General features: G+C 47.7%; 1 protein-coding gene and 1 pseudogene across 10 annotated transcripts in view; both read left to right on the plus strand.

Moving 5' to 3' along the window:
- The window catches only part of FRMD4A (FERM domain containing 4A), a 647,838-nt gene that overhangs the window by 434,508 nt on the left and 190,875 nt on the right, over positions 1-22,455 (plus strand). For all 10 annotated transcript variants that reach the window (XM_051820846.2, XM_051820845.2, XM_051820848.2 and 7 more), the window contains one exon: positions 15,931-15,996. In XM_051820846.2, coding sequence (XP_051676806.1) covers positions 15,931-15,996 — 66 coding nt within the window. The remainder of the gene's footprint in view (positions 1-15,930; positions 15,997-22,455) is intronic.
- LOC108178138 (NADH dehydrogenase [ubiquinone] 1 alpha subcomplex subunit 1-like) lies at positions 8,689-14,747 on the plus strand (annotated as a pseudogene).

The raw sequence follows: 22,455 nt of genomic DNA on the forward strand, positions 1-22,455 counted from the left end.
TCTTTGTTCCGCTGCACCCATGTGGGAGACTTGGAAGAAGCTCCTGGCTCCTGGCTTCAGATTGGTGCAGCTCCAGCTGTTGCGGCCAGTTGGGGAGTGAACCAGTGGATGGAAGATATCTCTCCCTCCCTCCCTCCCTCCCTCCCACTGTGTAACTCTGACTTTCAAATAAATAAATAAATCTTTAAAAAATTTTTATTTATTTTTTCAGAAAACCAGCTTTTCATTTTGCTGATATTTGTGTTTTTTGTTTCAGTATTTTTGGTTTCTTCTCTAATTTTAATTATTTATTTTCTTCTACTGGTTTTGAGTTTGTTTTGCTCTTGTTTTTCTAGCTCCTTGAGGTGCATTGTTCATTTATTTGGTGCTTTTCCAATTTCTTGATGTAGGCACCAGTTGCTATAAACCTTCCCTTAACACTTCCCATGAGTTTTGATGTGTTGTACTGTAATCTTCATTTGTTTCTAGAAATTTTTTTATTTCTCTTTTTATTTCTTCTTTGACCCACTGGTCATTCAAGAGCATGTTGTTCAGTCTCCATGTGTTTATATATGTTATATATGTTCTAGAGATTCCTGAGTTGCTGGTTTTCCAGCTCCATTGTATTGCAGCCTGAGAAGATGCATGGTATGATTTTGATTTTTTTGAGTTTTCTGAGTCTTGCTTTATGACCTAGCATGTGGTCAATTCTAGAGAAAAACGTGTATTCTGTGGCTGTAGGGTGGAAGGCTTTGTAGATATCTGCTAGGTCTTTTTGGTATATAGTGTCCATTAGCTCTGTTGTTTCCTTGTTGATTTTCTGTCTGGTTGATCTGTCCATTGCTGAAAGTGGGATTTGAAGTCACACATTGCTATTGTATTTGATTCTATATCTCCCTTTAAATCCTTTAACATTTATTTTAAACAGCTAGGTGCCCTGTTAATTAAGTGCATATACATTTATAATAGTCATATCTTCCTGTTGAATTGATCCCTTAATCATTATGTGTTAGCAGGAGAAAACCTCTTTGCAGAGTCCCCTCAGTTCTGCCTCACGCTGAAATTGACTTGGAAACAGTGTTCAGTGACGATGGACTGTAGCTTAAGTGACGTGGCCGTCCTCACACAGTGCATCTTTCTTGTTTGCTGTCATAAACGTGGTTCTGCTGCTGTCCTTCTCACCACTCCTCTGCCTCCACACTCCCTCATTCAGCTTATTGTGTGGTGGATGTTTCTAGAACACACCATGTTCTGTCCCATTCCAGGCCTTCTTACATCACATTATCTATCTATATACCAGATGTCCTGATTGGCAGGTGTTAACCTATCCAGCAGATGTGAGTTAGGGTCCCCCCCCCATCTCATAGCATCTTACATCCCCTTATTTCATTAATTACTTGTGATTGCCTGTTAACTTGAGTGTTTCCTCTAGGGTCAGAGATGCCCCTTAAGTAAGGGCACAAAGTCATACTCAGCATTATAGATCTAAGATTCCCAGCACATAATAAATATACCAAAAGAATTTGACGCAACATGCACCATAATGAACATCATTGTCTTATTAACTGTATTTCTTTGAAAGGTAAGGAGAGAGAGCCAGGCAGACAGACAGACAGATAGAACTCCCTTTCATTGGTTCATTCCTTAAATGGATACTACAGTTGGGGCTGGGCCAGGCCAAAACTGGGAGCTAGGAGCTCAGTCTGGGTTTCCTACGTAGGTGGCAGGGACCTAACCATTTAAGTCATCACCAGTTGCTTTCTAGTGTGCACATTAGCAGGAAGTTGGAAGTAGGAGTGCAAGTGGGACTTGAACCCAAGCACTCCCGTATGGGATGGGGATGTCCCAACAGTACCTTAACCACCAGGTCAGGTGCCCACCCCCCAAGTTACATCAGATGGCATCGTGCCCAGAAAATTTTCCCTTATACCTCATTCATTGCTTATATGCTTAGTAAGGCCTAATGCATAATTGCCTATCTATTTTTAGTATTGAACTTATAAACCACCTGGGATTTAGTTTGGACAAAGAAGTGTAAATCATTTATATTCTAGTTGCCAGTGCTTCAACTTCCCTTCTTGGCTCTGGAGATTGAAACAAAACAGGAACTGAGGCGCTCAGTGGTGGTCTGTTAACAAAAGTCCACTGCTGCAGACAGTGAACCCAGGCCTTTCTTTGCTCTTTTGGCTTTGACCAATTTTTAAAAGGCTATTTAATTGTCCTTAGACTTTTCCTTGGTTTAAACGTCAGCTTCCATTTTCTAGCTTTGTCTCTGTAAGTTTGCGGTGTGCTTAGACTGTTTTCCAAGGCTTAGAAGCCATTGGTCCTGCACACATGTCACAGTTTCTGCTGGAAGGGAGTTCTCCGCAGGTACTTCATATTCTGTGCATGTCTTAATCTTCACTTTCTTATTTAATTGCACTTTTATTGTGCTGTCAAGTCTTACTTTTAAAGTCTCCATCCCATACAAACCATGTTCTTTTAATCCTTTGGGGTTCAACTTGTCTCTCTTTTTAATCTTATCTTTTTCTGGACTTTTTTTTAAAGACATTTGTTTATTTTGGTTGAAAGGCAGAGTTTCAGAGAGGAGAGGAGGGGAGAGACAGAGAGAGAGAGAGAGATCTTCTATACGCTGCCTGGGGCTGGGCCAGGCTGAAGCCAGGAACCTGGAGCTTTATCCAGGTCTCCCACATAAAATGGCAGGGGCCCAAGCACTTGTGCTATCCTCTGCTGCTTTCCCAGGCAGTTAGCAGGGAACTTGATCAGAAGTGGGATAGCTGGGACTTAACTGGTGACCTTTACCTGCTACAACACAGCCCCAGCTCCTTTTCTCTAAAGTCTGTCTTTTGGCCTGTGTCATGACACAGCAGGTTAAGCCACTGCCTGTGATCCTGGTGTTGCATATGGGTAATGATTCTAGCCCTGGCTGCTCTACTTCCAGTCAGCTCCCTGCTATTGTGCCTGGGAAGGCAGCAGAAGATGGCCCAAGGGCTTGGGCCCCTGCCAGCCATGTGGGAGACCCAGATGGAGTCTCTGGCTCCCAGTTTTGGCCTGGCCCAGTCCTGGCTATTGGCAGCCACTTGGGAAGTGAACCAGCAGATGGAAGCTGTCCTTATTTGTCTGTGTCTCTACCTCTCTGTGTAACTCTGCCTTTTAAATGAATTGGTCAATCTGGTTTTTTTTAAGATTTATTTATCTTATTTGAAAGGCAGAGTTACCGGGGTTGGAGGGTCTTCCATCTGCTGGTTCACTCCCTAGATGGCCACAGTGGCTGGAGTAGGTGCAGGGCTCCAAGGACTTGGGCCATCTTCTACTGCCTTCTCAGGCCATAGCAGAGAGCTGGATTAGAAGTGGAGTAGCCGGGACTAGAACCAGTGCACATATGGGATGCTGGCACTGCAGGTGGCGGCTTTCCCCACTACGCCACAGCGCCAGCCCCCCCCCCCCCCATCTATCTTAAAAGCTGTCTTCCTTGAGTCTACAATCCCGTGTAACTACTCATTAGTCTTCTTTTCCACCTTAAAAATCGTAACCACTGGAGAAGTGTGGGTGGGGGGAAGACATTTGCTTTTTCCCTTTGGAAGGAGCCTCTTCATCACTGAAGATGGTAAGCAAACACGACAGAAACCTCCGTCCCGAAGATGCTGAAGTGAAAGCACCATGGGCAGGTGTTCTTCTCACTTCACGGAGAACGGTGGCGTTACCATGAGGGTCCAGCCCCTTGCTGCTCCCTTGCGTGCTGTGTTAACTGGGCATTGGTGCCTTGCCCAGACGCTCTTGCAGGATGTCTGTGTGGACAGACGGGAGTGCTGTGAATAGGAATTATGTGCACGTGGCTAAGAATAGTACTTGAATGTCGCTGCTCCTTTCTTGGGCCTGCTCCGCTACTCCTTATGTTGGCTCTCTGTGAATGTTTTCCTGTTAGTTCAGGGGCATGGTAGGAGGTGTGCCGGCGAGGGTTGGGGTGGGGGTGGGGGAGAACTGGGCCTCCAGGGCACCCAGTCTGAGTGAAAGGCCTGCTCCACAAACAGTTGGGGCCCAGGAGCTCTGCTCTGTGAGGGTCTGCCTCCTGCTGCACCATCCCTGGGGACAGCCACGCAAAGGCCATCTGCATGGGGCCAGCCTCCTCACCCACTGTAGCACAGCAGCAGAAAACCTGGGAGGAGCAGATAGAAACATGCCACCTCCCCCTGTGGGAGCTGTGGCACAGGGAGGTGCAGATGGGTCCAGACCTGGCCCCACCCTGTGGAGGTGGCTGGGCGGGCTACGCAGTGTTCGGGATTCTGCACTCTTGGTGTACACTAACTTCCGGGTTCCTCACAGCGGCTGAAACAGCAGGTACTGTGATCCTCACCACTGGTGGATGAGCTGATGACGTCACTCGTAGAGGGTAGCACTCAACCAGCAAGAGAAGGCCCTGCCTCGGGTGGGTGATTGACACAGAAGTTAAGATACCACTTGGGTCCCTGCATCCCATAGCAGAGTGCTTAGTTTGGCTCCTCACTCCTCTGCTTCTTGTTTTCTTTTCTTTTTTTTTTTTTTTAAAGATTTGTATATTCATTTGAAAGACTGAGTGACAGAGAGGGAGGGAGGGAAAGCTAGAGAGATACCTTCCATTCACTGGTTCGCTTCCCAAATGGCCACAAGAGCCCAGAACTCCATCCAGTCTCCCACATGGGTGCCAGGGGCTCAGATGCTTGGGCTGACATCCATTGACTTCCAAGGCACATTTGCAGGGGGCTGGATCGGAAACAGAGTTGCCAGAACTTGAATTGGCACTCCCGATATGGGATGTCAGTGTCACAGGTGGCGTCTTGACCGGCTGTGTCAAAACACCGGCCCCCCCAGCTCCTCCACTTCTGATCCAGCTTCCGGCTCAGGCACACCCCAGGAGGCATCAAGTATTGGCTCAAGTCCTTGTGTTTCTGCCAAACCCAGAATGAGTTCCAGGCTCCAGGATTTGGCCTGGCCCAGCCCTGGCTATTGCAAGCATTTGAGAAGTGAACCAATGAATAGAGGCGTTCTCTCTGTTTATCGCTCACGCTCTCTCTCTCTTTCTCTGCCTTTCAAATCAAGTGACAATAGATAAATAAAAGTATATTTAACAAGGGCTTGTCTCTTGGCCACCATGCATCCCAGCAGCATGACCCAAGGAAGGACCACAAAGAAGGTACAGCTCATGGCTTGGGGAGACAGGAGTGAGCCGTGTCCCTGCACCTGCTGAGTGTGTGGGATCAAAGAGGATCTTACAGTTGTAGGCTCACCTGCCTTCAACCCCATGCTTCACCCCAAGCTGGGCCTAAATGCCTCAGGTGAGGTGGAAGGCAGAGGAAACCTGGCAGAATGAGTATCTCTTCAGTCTTGTGTGAAAAGTTAGACCCACTGCATGGGCTGTGTTAGGGTTTCCAGCAGGCGTGCCAGGGGGAGACGGCAGACTCTTACCCTGGGGTAATTCCCGGATAAAAATCAAGTTCATGGGTCAGCAAAACAGAGCCTGAGGGATGCACAGAAGCTCATGTGCTTCTTTCCCTCAAGCTAGTGACTGCCTCTCACCTGTCTCCCAGAAGGCAGCTGAGTGTGCCACGTGGAGCAGACACCTGGGGAGGATCCCCTGACTGCAAGAGAGAAGACCAGGTGTTTCCAGGCAAAGGAACCATGGGGGCCAGGCCCTCAGGCAGGGCAAGGGGTGGCCCTCAGAGGAACAGAATTTATTTACTTATTAAACATTTATTTTACTTATTTGAAAGGCAGTGGTGACAGATACACACACACACACACACACACACACATACACACACACACACACACATATATATATATATATATATATATATATATATTCTATCCACTGACTCACTTCCCAAATGTTCACATAAACTGGCACTGGGTCAGGTGGAAGCCAAGAGGCAGGAATTCTGTCCAGATCGCTCACATGGGTGGCAGGGGTCCAAGCTCTTTAGGCCATCATTTGCTGCCTTCCCAGATGCATTAGCAGGGAGCTGGATCAGAAGTGGAGCAGCCGGGACTCGAATCAGCACTAGGATATGGGATGCTGGCATCACAAGTGGTGGCTTAACCCTCTGCACCACGACACTGGCCTTGGGAACAGAGTTTAAAAGTCAAGGATGGCTGGGACTTGGGACTGAGAAGACCTGAGGGAAGGAGAGCATTTGAAAAACTGAGTCTTGTGGTGTGTTATTTATCTGAAAGGCAGAATCACGGAGGGGGACACACACACACACACACACACACACCATATATCTACTAGTTCACTCCCCAGATGCCCAAAACAGTTGGATCTGGACCAGGCTGATGCCAGGAGTCAGAAAATCCATCTGAGTCTCTCACATGGGCGGCAGGAACCCAAGTACGTCGGCCATCATCTGCTACCTCCCAGGTTGCAGTAGCAGAAAGCTGGATCTGAGTGGAGATGGGACTTGATCCCAGTCTCTCCGACTGCGGCCCAGGCAGCAGTTTAATCTGCTGCACCACAACACCCGTCCCCGAAAGAGGAGGCCTTAGGCCACACCTGGCTTCTCCTCCTAGGCCTTGACTCCAGATCTGCTCAGGATCTGCTCTGCACCCCTCCACCTTCTGGTTCCCAGCCGTCTCGGCTCAGGCTGCACAGCTTTCCCTCTCAGATCTGAATTCCCGGCTACCCTTTCCTTAGAAGGGATAGGATCTGTTCCCTGCCCTACCCCTCTCCAAATAATAATACTGATAGCATGAGAGCAGCACTTTGGAGTGGGGTCAAGTCTGTGCCTTCAGAGACTCCCTCTGCTGCAGTTGCACCATCAGAGCCATGTGGGTTCCCAGGCCTGGGTAGAGAGCAGACACCTGCTGCTGTGCTGTGAATTATAAGCCATAATAAGTTTGTGTATCTAGGTGAAATACTGGGTTAAAATCCTGATAACGGAGTGAGTGTTTATCATAGTGGTTATCCTAGCCAGGTAAGATGTCTGCATTCTGTTATCAGAGTGCCTGAGTTCAAGCCCCAGCTCTGGCTGCTGACACCAGCTCCCTGCTAATGCGCACCCTAGGAGGCAACAGACGATGACTCAGATACTTGGGCCCCTGCAACCCGTGTGGGAGACCCAAATGCAGGTCCTGGCTCCTGGTTTTGGCTTGGCCCAGCCCCAGCTGTTGCAGGCATTTGGAGAGTGAGCTAGTGAATGAAGGATACCTCTTTCTCTCTCTCTCTCTCCCTGCCTCCAAAAAAAGAAAATATTGCAATATTGTACTCTTAAGTAGACATAAAGAAAATCCCATTTGTAGAAGACACTCTAGCAGCAGCAGAACTTAAGCTTACCATTCATGAGGTGTCTAGCTAGTTAGGCTGGCCTGCAAACAACGCTGCTACCTGCCAGGAGCCTGGAGGCCTTCCCTGCTCCTGCCCACTGTTCACTCCTGGCCTTGCTGCCCTGTGCTCCCCAAGTTGGGGGCTGAAGTATATAGTGTGACTTCTGGGCACGTGCTTTCGCATCTCCTGATGTCCTTTTCCTCCTAGGTAGCCAGTGCTGGTTGCCAGACACACTAGGGTATTGTGCACTGGGTGAACACGTTCCCGCTGAACTTTATCTGAGATGCAACCTAGTCACTGTCCACGCCTTAAGCTTGGCATTATGCTGCGAGGTTTTGTCAGAAGGTGGAACGCAGTTGATCGTAGGAGACCCAGAATGCAGCTTGCTGGCGTGCTCGTCTCTGACCTGCCTGGTCCATTCCCCATCATCTCACCTTGGGTCCTGAGAGTGATCGTAAGTTTCTATGACACCAGGGCCGTGGAGAGGACTACACTGATGGTGCAGGAGAGCTTGTGGCAGGAATGCATGGAGACCTCTGGGTCCTCACAGCCGCAGCGTCGGGTGGCTCAGACTGCCCCCCAAGACAATCCTGCCCTGTCCCCGGGCCTTGAGCAGCCCACGACACCACCAAATCCTCTTTCTGCATTATGAGAGAAAACCCAGCTTCCTGTTGCTGCAAGTGGAGAGACACCCAAGCAACAGCAGCAGCGTCTCTAGAATGTGCTTTCCCACGATCCCCAAGTGCAGTGCGGGCCCCAGTGAGAACCTTGTCCAGTGCAAACCTGCAGAAGGCCAATGTGTGGCTGTTTGAGCTTCTGTAATTGCATTGCATTGTCATGGTGATTTATTTCTAATAGATCCACTCCTTTAAGAACATTGTGTGGGTTTTATCCACTACAGCTGTATTCAGCAGCCAAGTGGCTCAAGGGCACACCTTTGCGTGTTCAGGAGAGTCATAAAAGTGCAGGGAGCTGCCGGAGGTTAGAGAGCCTGGTATAGAGCTCTTGTGTCTCTTTGTCTCCCATTATCATCCCCCTTTAACATGATAGCACTCAGAAACAAACAAAAGAAGTAAGCTTGAGAGAAATGAGAATTCAGAGGGGCAATGTGATGGTGCAGTGGGGTAAGCCCCTGCCTGTGATGTCAGCATCCCCAGTAAAATGCTGCTGGAGCCCGGGCTGCTCCACTTCAGATCCAGCTCCTGCTAATGCACCTGGGAAAGCAGCAGAGGATGGCCCAAGTGCTTGGGCCTTGCCATGCATGTGGGAGACTCAGATGGAGTTCCAGGCTCCTGGCTTTGCCTTGGCCCAGCCCTTGTCATTTCATCCAAGGTCGGGGGTGGTGGTGGCAGGAATTGTCATGAAAATGGACAATATGCCTTTAATCATGGAAGACTGAGCAGGCCGCCATGGTGCACACTGCTGTGAATCTCGATTTCCATGGTACAGGTTGGGTGTGGGCCGTAGGTGAGTATTTTTAACTGGAGCCCCTTCTGTCTGAGTGTTCGCTGTCAGGTTGGGTTTGCTGATGGGTGTGAATGTGTTGCATTCATTCCTCTCCTGGGTGCGACTTGCTTTGTGATTACTGAAATCTTGCTGTCTTGCTTCTTTGTGTGGCTTCCGTTGGTTCTTGTGCCTTCATTTCATTTTCCTGCAGAGGAAGCAGAGGTGGAAAGAGAAGGGGACACTTTGGATGTAACCCAGAGAGCAGGCGCTCCCACAGTGACTTGAGCCAGGAAGCTGTAGTCATGGCCTTGGAATTTCCTTCTGAGCCACGGAATGTCCTGGGTCAAAGGGCAGAGTGTGAGGTGCTGCTGTAATGCATCTGGCATCCTTGGGCTGTCCCTTGGGTCAAGGAAGCTCGTGCAGGCAGGACGTGCTGGGCGATGGAAGATGGCGGTCTTTGCGATGCTGCTTTGAATTCTGCAGGTTCTGTTTGATGATAAAGTTTTCAAGGACAGCGTTGCGGGTTGCTTGGAGAATAGTGGTTGTTTTCCTCAATAAAGGGTATCTTGGAACTGTTAAGTCCTGACTTTGGGGAATGCTGGTGTTATTATTTCTTATTTTATCATCTGTTTTAAGTGTATCGTCATTAAAATGAACATGGATCACAGCTTGGTAACTCATTTTGCACAGAGGCATCAACACACAGGCACTGGATGACCAAATTAGAAAAATGCCATCTGCAGGCCCATGAACCTTACCCTAAACAGCTCTCCCCCAGTCCCTAATAAGTGTTCCTGATGGAATTTTGGTAGAAATTAGCCTTAGGAAACAGAAGAAATGTACTAGGACATGCGTTGATTGACTGCTATTTGTTTTTTCTTTCTCAAACCACTCTTGTTTTTTTCTGAGTTCAGAATCTCACCCTGCAGTCATTTGTACAACCTCATTACATTTCTATAGAAATGTTATGCACAGTGGACTTGTGGAGCAGGTACTTATAGACTGTGGCACATAAGTTATTTGGCATGGAGCGAGGGAAGGGGGAAGGAGGATATCCAAAAAGTGGCTAAAAGGAAGAGACAAAGAGAAAAAGAAACTACATTTATCTAGGCAAAGGTGATTAGAAATACATGGAAATGGGATGGGCATGGTTTTGTAGTTGAAGAGCAAATTTTTTTTTTTTTTGACAGGCAGAGTGGACAGTGAGAGAGAGAGACAGAGAGAAAGGTCTTCCTTTGCCGTTGGTTCACCCTCCAATGGCCACCGTGGCTGGCACTGTGGCCGGCACACCACGCTGATCCGAAGCCAGGAGCCAGGTGCTTCTCCTGGTCTCCCATGGGGTACAGGGCCCAAACACTTGGGCCATCCTCCACTGCACTCCTGGGCCACAGCAGAGAGCTGGCCTGGAAGAGGGGCAGCCGGCGCAGAATCCGGCGCCCCGACTGGGACTAGAACCCGGTGTGCCGGTGCCGCAAGGCGGAGGATTAGCCTAGTGTGCCGCGGCGCCAGCCATAAATCTTTTTTTTTTTTTTTTTAAGACTTACTTATTTGAGAGGCAGAGTTAGAGAGGTGTTTTTTTTGTTTTTTTTTTGTTTGTTTGTTTGTTTGTTTGTTTTTAGATTTATTTATTTATGGGGCCGGTGCTGTGGTGCAGTGGGTTAACCCCCTGGCCTGAAGCGCCGGCATCCCATATGGGCACTGGTTCAAGACCCGGCTGCTCCTCTTCTGATCCAGCTCTCTACTATGGCCTGGGAAAGCAGTAGAAGATGGCCCAAGTCCTTGGGCCCCTGCACCCGAATGGGAAACCCGGAAGAAGCTCCTGGCTCCTGGCTTCGGATTGGTGCAGCTCCAGCCGTTGCAGTCAATTTGGGGAGTGAACCATCTAATGGAAGACCTCTCCCTCTCTCTCTGCCTCTCTTCTCTCAGTGTAACTCTGACTTTCAAATAAAAATGAATCTGTAGAAAAAAAGATTGATTTATTTGAAAGACAGTTACAGAGAGGTAGAAGCGGGGAGAGAGAGAAGGAGAGAGAGAGAGAGGTCTTTCATCTGCTGGTTCACTCCCCATATGACTGCAATGGCTGGAGTTGAGTTGATTCAAAGCCAGGAGCCAGGAGCTTCTTCTGGGTCTTCAGGGGCCCAAGCACTAAGGTCAATTCTAACCACCTTTCCAGGGCATAATCAGAGAGCTGGATTGGAAGTGGAACAGCCGGATCACAAACTGATGCCCATATGTGATGCTGGCACCGTAGGCAGAGGCTTTGCCCTGCTTTGCCTGCTTTGCCCCAGCACTGGCCCCTTTGCAAATGTTCTTAACAGAGCACGTTTGTGGCTTTCTGACTCGTCTTTAAGACATGCCAGACCTTGAATCCCATCAGCTGCCATCTGGGTAGAGCAGCAGAACGGCTCAGGGCTGCCCTCCTTAGACGGTTCCAGTCTAGACCTCAGTCAGAAAAACACATCCACACCCTGACCTTGGTATCCTGTGCCTCTCTGTACAAAAGAAACTCAAAATCACCACTTGAAAGATTGGCATTGCTGGTTCAGTGGTTATTTTGCAGGAAGGCTATGCTCAAAGGGGGCGTTCCCTTGCCTCATTGAATTTTAGCCCCGCCCCCTTCCCATCATGAATACATTAGGCTGTTGTAGATGGATACTGTCAAGTGTAGATCTCTCTCTCTCTCTCTGTCTCTCTCTCCTCTCTCTCCTTCCTCTCCTTCCCTCCCTCCCCCCTTCTCTCTTAAGATTTATTTTATTTGAAAGTCAGAGTTACACAGAAGGAAAAGGAGAGGCAGAGAGAGGTCTTCCACCTGCTGGTTCACTCCATAGTTGAATGCAACAGCTGGAGCTGTGCCAATCTGAAGCCAGGAGCCAGGAGCTTCTTCCAGATCTCCCACGTGGATGCAGGGCCCAAGAACTTGGGCCATCTTCTACTGCTTTCCCAGTCCATAGCAGAGAGCTGGACTGGAAGTGGAGCAGCCAGGACTCTAACTGGAGCCCATGTGTGATGCCGGCACTGCAGGCAGCGGCTTTACCCACTACACCACAGTGCTGGCCCCTGTAGATCTCTCTAAATCCTCCTCTCCAGGCTCAGAATCACTCGTGGTCACAGGCGTCTTCCCATTAATTCTGCCTGCAGAGAGAGCACGTGTCAGCCACTCAATCTCGAGTATCCTGGCCTATGTGACAACTCTAATTCTCCGTTATAAATTAATACATTGGATTTTAGATCTTAAAATGTAGGCAATCTAAGAGAATTTTCTGCGAAAACTCTCAGACTCCATTTCCTGTGGCCGAGTTCGTACAGTGGCGTTCATCTTCCCAGATGAAATTCTTGATGACTTTTTTTTAAGCTGGGAAAGGGAAGAAACAGCGGGCTGAGTAATATTTGGATGGAGTAGGGTGGGGAGGAACCACCTGTAAGCCTGACAGCCTAGCTCATCAACTGGTTTTATTTTTGCCTCCTAATCCGATGTGTAGGACGGTTTCATTGGCTACTTTGTAATGCACATATCACTTCATATCCTGCTTTGCTCGCTTAAGCTAGCGTCATCAACATTTCTTGGTGTTTATGCACAGTCTTCATAATTCAGAGACCATCTTAACAGAAAAGCTGGATTTATTGGGGTGGACACCTCACATTTTTTTAAAGATTTATTTATTTATTTATTTGAAAGGTAGAATTACAGAGAGAGACAGAGAAAGAGATCTTCCATCTGCTGGTTCACTCTCCAAATGGGGACAACAGCCGAGACTGGGCCAGGCTGGAGCCAGAAGCCTGGAGTTCCATATGAGTCTCCCACATGGGTACAGGGACCGAAAGACTTGGGCCATCTTCTGTTGCTTTCCCAGGCACATTATCAGGGAGCTGGATAGGAAGTAGAGCAGCCAGGACTTGAACCAGTGCCCATATGGGCTACTGGTGTCTCTGGCCATGGCCCAACCTGCTGCACCACTGACCACGCCTCTCACTTTCAAAATGACTACCGGACTGTCCGTATGTCCTTTACGTCTCTGTGCACTTGGCAGACCTGTGTGCTTGGTGCAGGGTTGTACTGTAGCAAGACGGTTTATGGTTGGGGTAGTAGCCAGCTGACATCTCTGAGAAGCCTTGTTCTTGAAGGGATTTCCTTTGAGGGTGATGCCAGGGCTCCTCTTCTGACCTAGCAGCTGAAAATGAAATAAAAAAAAAAAAAAAAAAGGAAAGCAGTATTATTTTACAATGGTTAGTATTCAAGGAGAAATTTCAGAGTTCCTGGCAAGCCCGACAAAGCTACAGATGTCTGATCCTTCCCTGTGCACACGCAGAGTAGTGAACCTTCTCTGAACCGACCGTGGGCACGGGAAACTCAGATTGTGGGTACGGAATAGCAAACAGGTGCCCCTTTTGAAAAGCAAAGAGCAGCCGGGCTGTCAAAAGACAGCTGTGCCTTCAAACGTGTGTTGATGTGAAGGTGAATTTCTGTTTAGATGCAGTTCCCTGTGCCAGGCTTTTTGCAAGGACACTTGGCTTTCTGTGAGGGAGGCCCTTAGATATGGAGCATGCTTACAGATGTCCTGGGAATTAGTGGTGAGGCTTTGTTGAGGAGAGGGTGAACTTGAAAGACCTTGGCCAGATAGTGAAAGCTCCTTCCTCAAATCGCTGAGCTGATAAGGTGAGATTATTTCATGCAGTGAGAATTTTATTTTTCATGGGTAGCTGACAACCTCCGGATGACTTTTAAGTAATGCTACAGATTTTATACGCTTTCAAATGTTTTGAGAAAATGATATACTCTTTGTTTTTTTTTATTTCTGTGATTAAAACTTTGATACACTAATGTCTTTCAGATCGCAATTTGTTTTCATAAAATTTATTGGAATGTGAGTGGGTAACTCAGAGGTGTGTTGGTACCTATAACCACCTATAACCTTTCACAGTATAATGAAACTGAAAACTTTTGTGTTTCAAAGGTGCACAGGAAAAGCATCTTTCCTTCTTGAAACTTGCTCTGTCCCCAGACTCTTGCGAATTTTCTCAAACCTATGATAAACATTTTTAGAAGAATGTCAACCTAATATGCTGGATGGGCGCACCACTTTTCTCTCCCAGAACTTCCACTCCATTTTTCTTTCTTTCCTTTTGATGAGAACTAAATTGCTGCTGCTTGTTTTTTGTTTTTGTTTTGTTTTGTTTTGACCGGTAGAGTTATAGACAGTGAGAGAGAGAGGCAGAGAGAAAGGTCTTCCTTCTGTTGGTTCACCCCCCAAATGGCCGCTTCCTGGGCCACAGCAGAGAGCTGGACTGGAATAGGGGCAGCCGGGATTAGAACCCTGTGCCGCAGGTGGAGGATTAACCAAGTGAGTCATGGCTGGCCCCCATTGCTGCTGCTTGTAAAATTCCATCCAGACCTTTTTTTTTTTTTTTTTTTTTTGACAGGCAGAGTTAGACAGTGAGAGAGAAAGAGAGAAAGGTCTTCCTTCCGTTGGTTCACCCGCCAAATGACTGCTACGGCTGGAGCTACGCTGATCCGAAGCCAGGAGCCAGGTGCTTCCTCCTGGTCTCCCATGTGGGTGCAGGGCCCATGGACTTGGGCCATCCTCCACTGCACTCCTGGGCCACAGCAGAGAGCTGGACTGGATGAGGAGCAACCGGGACAGAATCCGGCGTCCCAATAGGGACTAGAATCTGGGGTGCTGGCACCGCAGGCAGAGGATTAGCCTAGTGAGCCATGGTGCTGGCCCATCCAGTGCTTTTTAAGGATCTTTTTAAGGAGCCTATGAGTAGGGTTTTGGCTTAGGTGGCTGTGCTGAGATTGGTTCAAGATGCTGCCTGGAGTTGCCGCTGTCGTGGGCCTGTGCTTGGTGATTTGTGCACATATTCACCTGTTTGCTAATGAGGGTGAGGACAGAAGGGTTGCACATTCTCATTATCAGTGGAGCTTGATGGAAAAGAGATAGGCACATTTCTGGAGTTCACCCTTACTGTGTGTCAGAGAGATTGGAGAACAGTATCAAGAAAGCATTTTCCTGATGGATGAAACATAACTCTACCCCTCTAGATGGTTATGTAATATGTTGTGTGTTTTGTAGTGCTTGATAAAAATGAAGTGGAAAAGTTGCAAAGATAAAGTTTTTCCCAAAGTACCTGTGCAATTGCTGTTAACTAGTCTATGAAAATTAACATTTTGTTCTCTTTTTTTTTTCTTTTTTGATGAAGGAATCCTTCACACAGGGAGAGTGTATGTGGCAGCAGATTCCAGTGTAATTTAAACTTGTAGTGGCTTTCAGGGAATTTAGAGCAATGACTTAAATGAAGCTGATGGATTTTTGCAATTCAGTGGTACTGCCAGCATGCCTGCTAGGTGCAGGGTAGATTCTACTAGGACTTGAGTGGATTTTTCTGAAGTTGAGAGTGAGGTGAGGAAAGATGGCACATCTGTCCATCTAACCTCTGTAACTGGGTGCTTTGGCTTCTGTGTGCAAAATGGCAAGGCGTTGGGCTGAAGTTTCCCGGCCACGTGCCGCCTGTTTTAAGCTCTTTGCTAGAGTGGTTGGGAGTAGGGGAAGCATTTCTTGATGGCTTTTTTCAGAGCTGGAGACTGCTGAGTCATTTTTAATGCACAATCAAGGGACATTTGAGATTAGACCTATCCCAGCAGGACATCCAAGCTGTTTAGATTTAGATTCCAAAAACTGGGGAAATCGGACTGGATGGGAGAATGATGGGATGGCTTCCTTTGAGCAAGCAATAAGGGGGTTTTTGTACAGGAGCCCATGCTACTTTGGACATACTGATGAAGTGCTGAGTAGGAGAGGGGGCTGGCTTTTTTTTTCACCTTTGAGAAGGACTGTGACGGCCGAGCCACATGACAGGGCAGGGTCCGTTTTTGCGCCTCCTTTGTTTTGGTCTTTGTAAAGTGGGTGGGGAGAACCAGGGACCCATGGTGTAGGCTGTTGAGTCCACTGGAAGACAGGGCAGGAAGGAAACCCATGGGTTTTCTGGTGCTCATTCCGGCCAGGTGGAAGCCACCTAGTACACTTGGAGGAATTTTGGGCACCCATCCAAGGAATTTTGAGCCATCCAAGAAGGCTCCATCCTTGCTCCTTCTTGGCCGCCAGTTCCCGGGAGAAGTTTACCCCGAGGGATGGGCCTGGTGGGGTCATCCCTCTAACCCTTTGTCCAGCGCTCGCTTCTCAGTGACCGCCATTTCTCTTCCCTCTTAGATGACGGAGGGCCGTCGATGTCAAGTACATCTTCTCGATGACAGGAAACTGGAACTCCTGGTGCAGGTAAATCCCTTTGGGTCACTTTTCTAAGTCTCTGCCGGGCTTGTTGTAGTTCAGACTTTGGAGTTGGCTGGAGATAGAGGGAGAATGTACACGGTTTTTAACTGTCTGTACAATCCCTGAGAGAGTGACTGGACCACACCGGGGTGTTTTGTGTGTGCGCTATTTTTGTTCATTCTGTTTCTGTGTGCAGTGGGCCTAAGGCATTCAAGGCCAGATGTATATCTAACCTATTGTTAAAAATCGACAGAAAAGGAAATTCCACAACTTCCATTGCTATTCTTTCTGCTTGGAAGGAGTTAACTGTAATACAACCTAAATGCCTTGCTTTGAGCGACTAAAACTGATGTAGTCACCTTTGATCGGAGGGAATAAAAACAGCTCATTCTTTCCAGTTGAGCTTTCACAGTTGTGAAGAAAGAGAAGCAACCTCTGTGCTCTGCTTCCCCTCTAAGTCCTAAGGCCCCCCACCCCACCCTGTTACCCATGCCATGGGTGCACATTGCGTCATAGTTGAGAAAGAGACACAGGAAATCAAGTCGTTTATCCTCTACGAACACATCCAAATCAGAATAGTCAGAGAGGTAATTAGGATCATAGACCCTTATTCAGGCTGCCCTTGAAAAGATCTTTTTACCTTGTACCCTAAAGAATAATAAAGTTTGCAAAAGTCAGTTTAAAAAGCCCACCATCCCACATGTGTTCTTCAACTCTGGCTTTTGTAAGTACACTGGATGTCTGTCAGATCCTCGAGGTGTTGTGTCTCACTCCTCATCCTGCTTTGCCAGGAAGACAGTAAGAAGTTCATCAGTGGGTTGAGATAATGCCTATAAATCCATTCATGGTGAAGGTGACACATTTTAATGAGGAGATTCACAAACTGATACTCATCTCATGTTGCCTTGTGCATGCTACTTGGGTATGAAAATGTTCAAATTGCTTATTTTAAATACTCCTTCCTTAAAAAAAGATTTATTTATTTGGAGGGCAAAGTTACAGAGAGAGAGAGGGAGAGACACAGAGAGATCTTCCATCCTCTGGTTTACTCCCCACGTGTCAACAATGGCTAGGCCTGAGCCAGACCAGAGCCCGAAGTTTCATCCGGGTCTCCCACGCAGGTGTAGGGGCCATCCTCCACTGCTTTTCCCAGGCCATTAACAGAGAGCTGGATCACAAGTGGAGCAGCCGGTACTCGAACCAGTGCCCTTTTGAGATGCTGGCATTGCAGGCCGCAATGCCCACTACCCCACAATGCTGGCCTCAAGAGTTCATACACTTTGTGGGGTTCAGATTTTAAAAGCATTACAAATGCAATATAAGAAACAGAGAAAATAAGGGAAGGCATTTGGCACAGTTGCCGCTTGGGACACCCGCGTCCCACACGTGCGTGCCTGGTTCACACCCTGGCTACTCTGCATCTGATCTAACTTGCTGCTAATATGCATCCTGGGAGGACGCAGATGATGGCTCAAGTAACCCGGGTCCCCGCTACCCACGTGGAATACCTGGATGGAGTTCCAGGCTCCTGGCTTCAGCCTGGCAAAGCCTGGCTGATTTGGGGAGTGAACTGCAGATGGAAGATCTCTATCTATCAGTCTGTCTGCCTCTCGAATAAAATGAAAATAAATAAATTAATTAAAAATATATATATTGGAATTTGATAACAGAGAAAAAGAGAAAGAAATAGAGAAAATAGGAGGGGACTCAGTCCCAGCACTCTAACTCAGCTACTGCTCTCGTTGTGGTGGATTTCTTTCCAGCATTTCTCATGTTTCTATCTCTTGTATGGTTGTAATCATAGTGCCTGGGTAATTCTATGTATTTTATTTTTCTGCTTAACGTTGCCTTTTACAGGCATTTGCCAAGGTACTCAGCGTTGTTAATAGTCACATAAATTCCAGTAATGGATATACTATTTTCATTTAATCGTTCATCCATCTGAGCACATTTAAATTTTGTTTTGTTTTGTTTTTCTACTATCACCAGTAAATGCTGTGATTAATGTATCCCTGTGTGTAGAGTTCCCCCACCTTTTAGATTATGTCCTTGTTAGGCGCGATTCCCTGTGTTACAGGCTTGTGAAATTCAGCCCTGGGCTGCGGATTGGAAGCAGTGGCGTAATGAAAGGAAAAGCATGGCTGAGCAAGGTCTTCTCTGTAGCAGAATCGCTCACCAACGTTGCAAGTTTCACTTGTGAATGGTCAGCGTGAGGGGTTTATAGTGAATGGTCTAGGATGTTTTCTGTGTTTTTCTCAAATCAAAGCTTAAAAGCTTGGAAAGAAGCCACCTTCTCACATGACAGTAACTGTAAACTGGCCAGCATGCCTTGGGAAACTATGAATGGGAGCAGCTACAAGGGACTTGAGTTGCAGAAAATATGTTTACTGACTGATGTGCACAGCCGCTGATGAGAATAGTCATCCTGAACCCTATAGAAATCAAGGAAATGCAGAGTTAGGGCAAATGAGCAAAGTTCCTGCTCTCTTTCCAGCCCTCTATGGAACATGCTGGAACCATTGCCATCTTCCTAGAGTGCTCTCCCTCCCAGACTCCACCCCCTGAACCTGCCTAGTGTGTAATAGTGGGGGAACAAACTCCCCCACCCCCACAAAAGCGGTCTATGGCTCTGCTGTCTATTTCTCTGGGTCCTGGCTGTCACCGTTGAAACACAGCCAGGTGCACCTTATTGTCAGTGGTTATTTACTTAGCCTCATTTCCCGGAAACCCCAACAATTTGAGGGCTGAGTCTGCCTCTTGGTCACTGTGTGACCCCAGTGCCTGGTACATAATGTCACTGATAAACACTTATTGAAAGAAAGAATAGGTGAACCCTAAGACACGTTGTTGTTATTTCCCTAAGGACTTCTTACCATTGAACCCATTGTGGCAGGGAATTTAGTTCAGCATGAAACATGCAGGTGGCCCTTATGTATCCATGGGTTCTGTACCCTTGGGTTCAACCCACTATGAACTGAAATTATTCAGGAAAAAATTAGGTTTGTACTGAACGTGTACAGACTTTTATTCTTGTCATTATTCCCTAAACAATGCAGTTTTACAACTCTTTACATCACACTAGTTATAAGCAATCTAGAGATGATGTAAAGTATCTAAGAAGATGTTCCTAGATTAGAACATTATACGAGGCCGGCGCCGTGGCTCAATAGGCTAATTCTCCGCCTTGCGGCGCCGGCATACCGGGTTCTAGTCCCGGTTGGGGCGCCGGATTCTGTCCCGGTTGCTCCTCTTCCACTCCAGCTCTCTGCTGTGGCCAGGGAGTGCAGTGGAGCATGGCCCAAGTGCTTGGGCCCTGCACCCGCATGGGAGATCAAGAGAAGCACCTGGCTCCTGCCATTGGATCAGCGCGGTGCGCCGGCCACGCCGGCCATTGGAGGGTGAACCAACGGCAAAAGGAAGACCTTTCTCTCTGTATTTCTCTCTCATTGTCTACTCTGCCTGTCAAAAATAAAAATAAAATAAAATAAAAAGAACATTATTCGAAGGACTTGCACATCCCCTTGGTGTTGGTGGTGGTCCTAGAACCAGTCTCCTGAGGACACCAAGGGTCCTATCTGTGTAGTCATGGTTTGCTTACTGGGTGGGATGAAAAGTTTTGGCATTGTGCAAAGTAAGCGTGTATTTCCACAAACCAAGACAGCTATGATGTCATTGAGTGACATAACCTTACGGGACCATTGTTGTTATATGAAGCTTATCATTGACCAAAACATCATTACACATCACACAACCATATATAAAAGGGGAGATTTTTAAAATGCATTGCAGAGTGGGCTTCAGCAAAATTTGGAGAAACCAGGTTAAAGCTAATGGGGGGGAAAGCCAATTAAACATATGAGTCTACCAATTTCTGTTGTCCTAGTTTATATCCTTTGGACAGAGTCCTTTTTTTTTTTTTTTTTTTTTTTTTTTTGGGACAGGCAGAGTGGACAGTGAGAGAGAGAGACAGAGAGAAAGGTCTTCCTTTTGCCTTGGTTCACCCTCCAATGGCCGCCGCGGTGCTTTTCCTGGTCTCCCATGGGGTGCAGGGCCCAAGCACTTGGGCCATCCTCCACTGCACTCCCTGGCCACAGCAGAGAGCTGGCCTGGAAGAGGGGCAACCGGGACAGAATCCAGCGCCCCGACCAGGACTAGAACCTGGTGTGCCGGCGCCGCTAGGCGGAGGATTAGCCTAGTGAGTCACGGCGCCGGCCACCAGGTGCTTCTTTCTGGTCTCCCATACAGGTGCAGGCGCCCAAGCACTTGGGTTCTTAATAGCATAAAACATTTTGAACCTGGACCGTTCTTGTTGATAGTTTGCATTCACAGCGTGATAGCCTTCAGATTCATTTGTATTTCCTCACCAAAGTAGATTAATTGCTGCAGGTGTTGTTAAGGATGAATTCAGAGTATTTGTAGTGAGGCTTAGACCAAGCCGTGGCTGTCTCTGATCTTTCAACTGGGAGTTGGATAGGGAGGGATCAAAAAGGCACCTACATTTACCTGTAAAGGTTTGTAGGATGACAGGCAGGTTTAGAGAAAGTGTTAGTCTTACATGGAGAAGCAGATGGCGTAACACAGGGTGACCAACGGAAAGATACTAGGAAGAAAGAAGTAGCAGAGGTGGGAGTTAGTTTTTAGCCACTATTACAGGAGACTCCTTTAAGGCTACCATTCAGTTCTTCGGAAGCAGGATGCTGGGACCCAAGCAAAAATGCAAATAATTTTGTGTGGTGGAAACCCAGCCACTCTGAGCATAACGTTTCTCTTCTCTGGGTTGTAAAGAAACATGGCCACAAGCCTAACTTGAATGACAGAGTAACAGAGAGAAAGAGAAGAGAGACATAGACAGAGGTGGATAGAGAGCTTAGATCCACTGGTTCACTCCTCACATGACTGCAACGGCTGGAGCCAATCCGAAGCCAGGAGCCAGGAGCTTCATCTGGGTCTCCCACACAGGTGCAGGGGCTCAAGCACTTGGGCCATCTTCCAGAGCTTTCCCAGGCCACAGCAGAGAGCTGGGTTGGAAGTTGAGCAGCTGGGGCTCGAACCGGCACCCATATGGGATGCTGGTGCTGCAGGCAGAGGCTTTACCTGTATACCACAGTGCCAATCACTAATGCTTAGTCTTTTTTTTTATTATTATTATTATTTAACAGGCAGAGTTAGACAGCGAGAGAGAGAGACAGAAAGGTCTTCCTTCCGTTGGTTCACCCCCCCAAATGGCTGCCACGGCCTGCGCGCTGCGCTGATCTGAAGCCAGGCGCCTCTTCCTGGTCTCCCATGTGGGTGCAGGGCCCAAGGACTTGGGCCATTCTCCACTGCACTCCGGGGCCACAGCAGAGAGCTGGCCTGGAAGAGGGGCAACCGGGACTAGAACCCGGCACCAATATGAGATGCCAGCACCACTGGTGGAGGATTAACCAAGTGAGCCACGGCGCCGGCCCAGTAATGCTTAGTCTTTAAAGTCCTTTGAGATGACTGAGTGAAATCTGTGCTTCCAAATGCCTAATTTCCCTGAGTAAATTGTGCGTTACCCTTACGGAGGCGAGCAAAAGGTCAAGAGTGACATACCAGGAATTAATCCTAAATCTACAGGCAATTTCCTGACTCACATCTTTGCCACGTGGCTCCTTAAGTCCTGCAGTTCTACAAAGCAGCAGCTGGAAGGATGGTGTGAGCATTCAGAATGCAACAGCTCGTGCCTTCTACCTTGGTCGTGGGAACATCCCAGGTTGCACACCCAGATCACCAGTCCAGCCTGCAGATGGTGTCTGTAAAAGCTCTGTCCTCTCAATTGTTTCCACCAATCAGAAACTTACTCAGAATCATTCATCAAAACGAGAGAGGGCCCCGTAGCCTGCATCTCGGGGTCAGCCTCTTTTCCTAGCCAGATGAGAGGATGCCCAGGCATGTTTTGTGCTCAGCCAAACTTCAAGTCTTATTTGCCTTTCATTGCTCCTTTAAGATTATTTTCTCCAATTTGATAGTGATCTGTGTGCAGTTTGGGAAGGGCATTTTAAAAGCAAAGAGGAGAGAATGTTTGCTTTAGCCATAGTGACAGTAAGACTTGAAGAAGAATTTCCAGACACAGAGAGTCGGTAGATGGAGTTCCTCGCAGTTGTTAGGAAGGTTCTGGACTCTTTATCCAGGATTTCTTAAAAATAGAGTAGTTTTTCACTGGAATGGAATGGCTGAGGTGTGGTCCTTCCTTTAATGGTTTCTCTTGAGGCTTTTGGTACTGTACAGTATCCTGTCTTGCAGGAAGACGGGCCAGAATGAGAAAAACAGACATGACCCTCCACTCCCAGGAGCATGTCATTTGAGTGTTACTTCAGATGAGTAGCTGTGTGCTCCATCCGTGGAACTGCTACACCTTGGTGCTAGAACTGTACAGAGCAGTGCCCTCTGCATCCCCGGTTCTGCCCAGGGACCCTGGCTGCTTGCTGTGTGTAGAAAGCTGTC

This window comes from Oryctolagus cuniculus, chromosome 13, assembly GCF_964237555.1.
Source record: "Oryctolagus cuniculus chromosome 13, mOryCun1.1, whole genome shotgun sequence".
In the NCBI taxonomy this organism is placed as follows: Eukaryota; Metazoa; Chordata; class Mammalia; order Lagomorpha; family Leporidae; genus Oryctolagus; species Oryctolagus cuniculus.